The 8,847-nt window shown below is 30.2% G+C and overlaps 1 protein-coding gene across 1 annotated transcript in view; it reads right to left on the bottom strand.

The window, feature by feature from the left end:
• The window catches only part of LOC105627377, a 150,110-nt gene that overhangs the window by 133,749 nt on the left and 7,514 nt on the right, over nucleotides 1-8,847 (bottom strand). The window contains exons 3-9 of the mRNA XM_012208659.1: nucleotides 7,678-7,891; nucleotides 6,749-7,183; nucleotides 5,092-6,355; nucleotides 3,295-4,601; nucleotides 2,319-2,887; nucleotides 1,440-1,662; nucleotides 898-997 (exon numbers count right to left, since the gene is read on the bottom strand). Of these exons, the coding sequence (XP_012064049.1) occupies nucleotides 898-997; nucleotides 1,440-1,662; nucleotides 2,319-2,887; nucleotides 3,295-4,601; nucleotides 5,092-6,355; nucleotides 6,749-7,183; nucleotides 7,678-7,891 (4,112 nt within the window). The remainder of the gene's footprint in view (nucleotides 1-897; nucleotides 998-1,439; nucleotides 1,663-2,318; nucleotides 2,888-3,294; nucleotides 4,602-5,091; nucleotides 6,356-6,748; nucleotides 7,184-7,677; nucleotides 7,892-8,847) is intronic.

Genomic DNA, 8,847 nt, shown 5'->3' with positions numbered 1-8,847 from the left:
ATATATATATATATATATATATATATATATACAGTATATTCTGAAAAAATGTGATAAGCATGCAGATGTAAACCTCGTAGTTTTCCATACAAAAAATTTTGTTTATGATGTACCTCCGTTAAAATATTCATTCTTAAATTTAAAAAACATTTTTCTTAAATTTTTCTTAATTTTTAACTGCTTTTTAGATATTGATTATTTGTAATAATTATTTGTAATAATTATATATAAAAATTTTTTTTAATAGTGTAGAATTTTTGATACCACATTGACGAAAAAAAAACCAAAAGCGGATTACTTTTAAATCTTCTAATTATTAAAACTTTGAAGCGAACAATACTGTTAATTTCCGAATATTTTTTAAATTCTTTCACATTAAAAAAAATTAGTCTTCCATTTTGAATAATCTGATGCAAATTTCTTTTATGTATGTACTTTCTACTGATAACTTGTATTTTTCTGGAAAGGATTATTTTTTCGAAACAACAGAAAAATATTTTTTTTAAATATGAGAAATTAAGAAAAATATTTTAAAAATTAAAAAACTTTTCCGTTTTTTTTTTTATAATTTTGGTGCTTAGTAGAATTGTGGTCTGCCTCTAATTCTCCGATGTGATATCAAAAAATCTCTATCGCATTATTTTAAAGATTTTTATTCAGTATAAAGATAATAATTACAAGTTATCAACTTTTAGAGATTAATATGAAAGTTATTTAACAAATACTTTTTAAATTTTAACTTTAAAGAATATATAATAATGAATCGTAGAAAAAAGATTTATAGAAACTTACGAAATTATTTTCATCTCTATGAGGGATTGCCCATTTTCAGAAATATCCTGTATATGCAATTTATAAATAACTGTCAGACTAATGTTCATCTATTGTTATACATACCGATTTCTTCGTTGAATCATTGGTGTTTTTAATGTGCCGTCATGAATAATCACCTCGTTTGCATCTATTTCTTCACATTCCGAACTGTCTTCAGAAATGTCTGTAATAACATATACATAATATTAAAATATTTTAACATACATCTTTGTACATCTAAAATGTTATATTATTTAACTTATTACATAACACTTAGAAGTATTAAAAAATTAAAAATTTTATTGATATAACTTTAATTCTTTTTATGCATATAAAAATGCATATAAATTTAATTGAAGTATCAAACGTATTTTTTCTGAAAGCTTTTCAAATTGCTTTGCCCATATTTTTCAAAAATTATTTTCCGGAAATATCCTAATTTTCAAATAATGCATTGATTTTATTTTTTATCCACTAATTTTAAAAGAGAAAATATTATACAACAAATTTAACTGGATCCATTTTGTCGAGCTCTATTCGATACATCGGATAATCCGACTGATATTGTGTAAACTGAATGCGATAGCATCGATCGCTAAGTGACGCTAAATTCATTCCTGCCTCACCCTCTTCAACACGTTCTTGTTTACGAACACGAGAGAGAACTGGACTGTGGCACAGCATAGCAGTATTACCAAGCACATCATCGATATCAGTATGCTCGCCAATAAATAAGGGCAATGTAGAGGGTCGTTTCCGTGGTGGCAATCTTCGAGGTGTCGATTGTACATTATCATAAGGAGATTTTCGTCCCCCATAATTATCTGGCGGATCAGGTGGATTTTCGACCTGCAATAAAAACAACAAACTGGAGAATTTCCTATTTCTTAATAATAATATTTCTTTTTTTTTATCAAAAATATTAATATCTTAAAAGAAATATTAATTAAAAGAAATTTTAATAATATTTCTTTTATTTTCGTTATTTAATTATTTCATTTTTTTAAAATGTAATAAATAAAATAGCGCTATAATGTTAGTACGATAACATTTGTTAATTACTTTTAATGAGCTTTTAATAATGAATAGAAAAACAAGAAAATAAAAAGAATAAATAATATTATTGACATGCAAGATTCAATAGTTAATGCTATTTTCTTTATGTGATTAATATCTATATGATATATTCGTTAGCTAAATTATTTTCGGATATTAATAACTTTATTATTAAATTGTTCAAGATATTTTGAAAAATTCAATACTTTCAATAATTGATTATAAGTAAATATAAACCTAAAGAATATTTATATTTTCTTATCTAGTACACAAATTATACGTAATACACTTTATTAATAGCTTAAATAAGCTTCATAAACTTATCTCTCTTTTTTTTGGATTATTATAATCTTTTATAATTAGAGATTTATTAGATCGTACAAAATTATTATCAGAATAACGTATAAAGTAAGAAAATAATAAATGTTATGTATTATGATCAATTTTACCCCTTCTGGACTAGCACGATCTCCTAACGGCTCGGATGGTGGTGGTGGAAATTCGATAGGAAATCTAGAGAGACTTCTTTTAATACATGTCTCAGATTCGGGATTAATACCGATATCGATCTTCTCATATGACTCGGAAGAGTCGGAAGTGCTGTTAGGAATTTCCACGGGAATCCTGACGACTCCGTCAGGAACATTGGAGGAGCTGTCCATCCACCATGCCTTCTCCCCAGATTCAATATGTCGGATTTTCTTAAGCGGTTTTGAAGAATAAATACTCTCGTTAACGACAGGGTTGTTAGTACTTTGATTATCAGCAGGCACCACTGGAATAACCTCGATGCCTTCCGGAACGTTTTCAGGATCGTCGCTCATCCACCACGCTCGTTCACCGGACTGCTGATGCCTGATACGATTTCGTCGATCAGCTGACCGAAAACTACCTCGACTAGATCCCCGTCTCGAAATAGAAGACACCGGTGATTTTTTTGTTTCTTCCGTTGCAACATCATCTAACCACCATGCGTATTCTTCTGATCCTTGTCGCCAAATTTTAAGTTTATATTTTCCTGGCAATACGTACAAAAAATAATATATGTATAAATGCAAGGATTTAATAGTATTTTTAAATTAAAATTGCTAAACATTATAAATAATTTATAAAAAGAATTAATTAATTAATTAAATGTTGATAATTAAATCATAAAATAACTGCTATTAATTAATTAATCATATCGATACTTAAATATGCAATAAATGTTGCAATAACTTGTTAATTTTAAATAAAAATGATAATTATATATTTTCAAAGTATTTAATAATGAAATAATAATTTGTATCTTTTACTATCACATGATTTTACAAAACGTGATTGAAAATATAAACTAAGCATACCACCTTATATATTTAAATATATTACACATATATGATAAATGTAATAGCTTGCTATACATATATATAAATGTAATTAACTTACCGTCATCCGGTAAGGCCGTGCTAACTGTTGTGTCCTGACTAATGTCATTGTTCCATGAATTAGCTCTTTGAACTCCCTCAGGAACATTATCGGAATTTGAATCCAACCACCATGGCTTTTCGCCGGAAGACTGATGTTGAACCTTCATATTATTTCCTCTTATCCCGTCACTCTTTGGGGAATTAGTGAGGCTAGGATCCTTTGATAAATTCTGACCGATTGACTTCGAAGATGGCTGTCCTGATTTATTATTGACTTCATAATTTTCTTCAAAAGACTCAACCCAACCATCTGATTTATTTGTATCATCGGAATCTTGACTTTTATTCTTAAAAAAATTTGTTACTGGCGCTAATGCTCTCATCAGAAAGGACTTGGCCTCTTCTGTCTTCACGGAACGATCACTTTTAGATCTTGGATTAGAGGGTGGTCTAGGTGGTTTTTCCGTCATCATTGACATATCATCAGCCGACGACGCCAACACGCTTGTTTTCGACGATCCCGCACTGATTTTACCTTTCACTTCGCGCGTAGGCGATTTTGTTCTTTTTCTTCTCCGTCTCGATCCTGTCTTGTCAGTATGATCGTTGTTATCTTCGCTGCTGGAGGAATTCACAGAGGTCGACTGACTACTAGTACTGGAATTGATCCCAGGTGGCCTCTTTTTTATTCCGCAAGGTGACTTTGAGCCACTTTTCGATTCTTCCCATTTAGTTGAACCATTCGAATTATTTCTGCCAAGCATTGGCTTTGATTCTGCAGACGGAATTCTGAACCTCGATTGTCCAGACTTCATTGAGGTTAAGGATCCCGAAGATACTGTCTGGGGAATATGCCCCGAAGTCATTTCAGAATCCTGAGAGCTGACGGAAATATTCCTTTGACTTTTTTTTCTTCTCGCGTACTTAGAGCATGATAAGTCACCATTCTCCATGTTCAAGGTCGACTTGCGGAAATCCTTGTTCACGTACTTCGCTGCCACGGAGCACTTTGGCGTGGCGGCGGTCGTAGTATCATTCTTCGGCACAGGTGGTTTGCCGCGCGCGTCCGGCGAACCGCCTTGTCGTAAATTCACTGACGATAGGATCGAACTGGTGGATGATTTTCCGGGCGATGGCGGCGTTGTCGTTTTTATTTTTATACCCTGACTCGTCACCGAACTAGCTGACGATGATTTCGATCTGCCAATTGGCATATTTACAGAAGATCCATCTGACGAGCCGGTTCGCGTCATTTGACGCGGAATGTTCTTCATCGGTATATTCCGAGTTTGTGATGTCGATGCTGAACGACTTTGCGAAGAACCGCTTTTAATAAAAAATATTAAAATATTAATAAAAAAATTAGTTACTTAATCCAGATCGGTTTTAATTTTTTGCGCATTTTTTCTTTGCTACAGATTTGTAATCAAATTTTGCGTCTTTTAAAGTCATAGGTCATTTATCGTAATTGGATCTTTCTTACGTTTTTACATTACATATAATGACTACGCACTATAATATTTAGTTCTTATATGATTTAATATAATTTATATACAATTATTTTCTAAAATTTTTATATATTTAATAAAATACTTTTTATGGCAGAAATTTTATTTGTTAAATGTTATCAAAAAAACAACATTAATCTATTGTCTTTTTGATGAATAAGATAATGCAATTTATTCACATTATAAAAATACACGCAATTTAACAAATTATAATTAATTTTATTATAATCTTGACAATTTATAATTAATATAAAAAATTTCTTTATGTATGTCTAATAATAAACTTTATAGGATACAGGTTTACATACCTTGATGTCGAATCTTTTCTTTGTGAAATATCACGCTTTTGAGAAGTAACTTCTTCATTTTGATCTTGACTATGTCCTTCGACAATTCGAAGAGATTCTTCTCTAGAAGAAGAGTTGGTATCAGATTTGGAAGTGGATGCTCTTCTTTCGTTGTAAGCGTTAAGTTTCGATGATGTTATTTCATTCTTTAAAGAGCATTTAGATATTTTTGTTTCATTTTTTGGTGAAGTATGTTTCAATCGCAAAATGGACGATTTTTTTTTGTTATATTCATCACATTTCGATATATCTTGTGAATCCTTCGTTATTGAATCCTCTCTGCGATAAAAAGCGAGATTCTGATTATTGGAACTTCTTAAATTGTTGGAGCTTCCGTTTGTTTCAGTCTTTCGTGCACCACAGCAACACCGTTCACCACCATGAATTCTATCGTCTTTATTTATGCTATGAATATTTTGACAGTTTGACGATGTCTTCAAATCATTAGACGCTAATAAAGTCTCGTTATTAGTTGTGCAACTTAAATCACTGAAAAATTTCTCATTTTGATTTTTATTATCAGAATTATGTATGTCTTGATTTAAATTTGATAATTCTTTGACAGAAGATTCATTTTTCGATGCTTCTTTCATTCTCTTATATGTGAAGTTATTAAGTCTACCACTAGAAGAGCTCGCATTAGTATATCCTCTAGATGAATAAATAGATGGATTACCAGTTGAGGATGCACTTGAATATTTATCCAAATACGTTGACCAGGGTACACCAGATGCTCTGTTGCTGCTGCCATACCTCGAGAATCTTGACGGTTCTTCCATTTGATCACACTGTATTTCTTCGTCAGTAGTATCCGCCAATTTTCGATGTTTAATCACTTCGTTTTGTTGAACGATGTTGATCTCTGCTCGTTTATTTCTGACATAGGACGAAGAAGCTGGAGGCGTCGGTGAAGTACCTCTTGTCACTACCGTTAATGTCACAAACTCGTTATTAGGAAGTTTATTGTTGATTTCATTCTCTTCTATTTGATTTGTAGTTTTTGACAATTCGTGGTGACTATCTTTGTCAGATTTCATAGCAAACCTTGATTTTTCTTTTTCTTCTTCTTCTTTTTGATTAGTTGCTTTATTGTTCAAATTTCGAAATCTTCCTCCTGCGGAGTAGTTTATAGTTGTGGACATTCGTTCGTTGCCACTTCGCGATGAAAGAAATCGCGAACCAGCTGCCGAAAATCTCGAGATTGTTGAGCTCGATTCGGATGTATCTAAAAAATTTATTTCTTTTAACATTAGTTGTTTATTTATCTCATTGTCAGATTTAAAATGTTATAAATTATATAGAATAATAATGATTAAGAATTTTTAAGAATTTTTAGAGTTGTAAAGTATTTACAAAATATTAATTATCGCAAGCAAATTTCAATAAATATTCTTTCAAAATTTATTATTAATGTAATAGAAACACTTTAAAAAATGTCTTACTTTAAAAATTCTGAATTTTAAACATATGCCTAAATATGCAAATTATTATATTTATACATAATATTTATAATAATAATATAAAATACTTACAAGATTTTTTTTTCATATTCTTTAATTCATAATATAATACATAATTAAAAGTTGTGCACAATAAAAAAATATAATAAAAAACTTACTAGGCGAAGCAGCTGAACGACTGTAAGACGGCGCTCGTGAATAGACTCTGAAAGAATTCGTTTTTCCGACACCGACTTCGGGACTGGGCTCACGCGACGTTTTTCCGGAATTGGGACGTAATCCTCTATAGGAAACCGGCGGATGGTCCTTCTTTTCGGTTCTACCATCGTTACCGTAACTTCGGCCGAAACTCGATCCGGGATATGTGCTGGATCCGTACCTCGATATTCCTTCGGGTTCTCTGCTCTTTTCCCGCGAAGCCGGTCGGTTATATCTGTCCAACACGGAAGACGGCCTCTCCGATGTTTTGCCAGCTGAGAACGAGTACTTCTCAAGGAGAGACGACCTACTATCAGATAGCGGACTTTTCGCCCTCACGTCTTCGGACGACGATCTTCCGGAATGCAATCGACTTTTATCGATATTCTTAGTACCTATGATTTAAGAAAAACTTTGACTTGTGTACGTCATTTCTCTCCTAAAGGAATAATATGTGTGCATTTTTATATTACTAAATATTGTAATTACTAATTATTTTTAGTTGTAGATATAAATTTTATATAATATTGCTAACACTTAATAACACTATATAGCCAAAATGTTGTGCAGTACTAATATTACAAACAGAATTAATTATTGATTATTGTAAAGTAAAATTAGCAAATAAATACTTTTGACATATATATATATATATATATATATATATATTTATATATTATATAATATATATAGATATATTATCTTAATAAAATAGAATATTTATAATACACATATTTATAATACAAAGTCTTTAAGATACAAAATTAAATATAAATTTTTAAATATAAATGTTATATACATATATTTTTTGATCATATAAATAATATACAAGTAATATAGACAAATGAAATGACAAATACAAAATATTGTAAATACATAAATATCTTACATGAATATTTGAATACTGGTTTCTCCTCGAATTTATCCTTTTTAAGAAAAGTACCTCCAAAACCAGCAAGCGCCCGTTCCTTGGCAACAGTTCGAGTAGAACTCGATCCGATTCCAGAATAACTGCTTCTACAGCTTGGTAGGTTACTTCCACCGGAAGCATTTCTACCGAGTATGCTGACGCCAGGTCTACTTCTGTATGCTCCTGTATCACCCTGTAATCACAAACGAAAAGCATATGCACAATTTTTAACTATTTATCTTAATTTTATAAATGAGCTTTGCGTAGTTTGATTATCGAATACCTAAATAGATTCATATTATAAAATGATACCCTAAAAGTGTGTGTATACCTATTATACAAAATTTCTAAAATCTTATTTAAATAAAATTCACATCTTTATTATATAGCACTGTAGAAGATTAAAACTTTGATAAATTGTTTAAATTATACTTCATTTTGCAATACATTATTAATGATTGTAATAGCAAAATTTATCAATTACTTCTTGCGTTTATAGTAAGAAGGGATCAGACGTTAAGCTAATAAGACATTCGCAAAAAATAGGGCTGTGGGTGCTCCAGGATATTAAAGATAATGAGGATAATACGGATAATGTGTAGTTTGCATTACCAAGAAGAACGCATCTGATGAATGTCTTCATCAAGAATCTTTTTGCTCAACGAATAAAAATAAATTTAATATATCATTATCTTTAAAGCAAAATATAAATATAAGTACAACTAAATGTTATTTTGAATAACATCGGATTTATAAAATATCATAATTGAGGAGATGGGTGGAATAAAGGCACAATTCTACTCCTTTTTTCGGCAATTAATTTTTGTATTGATCGTAAGAGAAGATTTGTAACATGTAACTTCTTAAAGACATTACATAAATTCATTTAATATTATATCTATTTATGTATAATAAAAAAAGTAGCAAATTATTGTAATTTTTATTATTATCAAGATTTTGTAATAGATTCTTTATTTCGCCCATTCCTTCAATTATGATATTTTATAAATCCGATGTTATTCAAAATAACATTTAGTTGTATTAATATATATATATATATATATATATATATATATATATATATATATATATTACTTCGTCGTACTACTATTAACTAAATAATATTATTTATTACTCTTACTTTTTTAC

This window comes from Atta cephalotes (genome assembly GCF_000143395.1).
Source record: "Atta cephalotes unplaced genomic scaffold scaffold00008, whole genome shotgun sequence".
Lineage (NCBI taxonomy): Eukaryota > Metazoa > Arthropoda > Insecta > Hymenoptera > Formicidae > Atta > Atta cephalotes.
The sequence above is the reverse complement of the archived record's forward strand: the minus strand, read 5'-3'. Positions and strand labels throughout refer to the sequence as shown.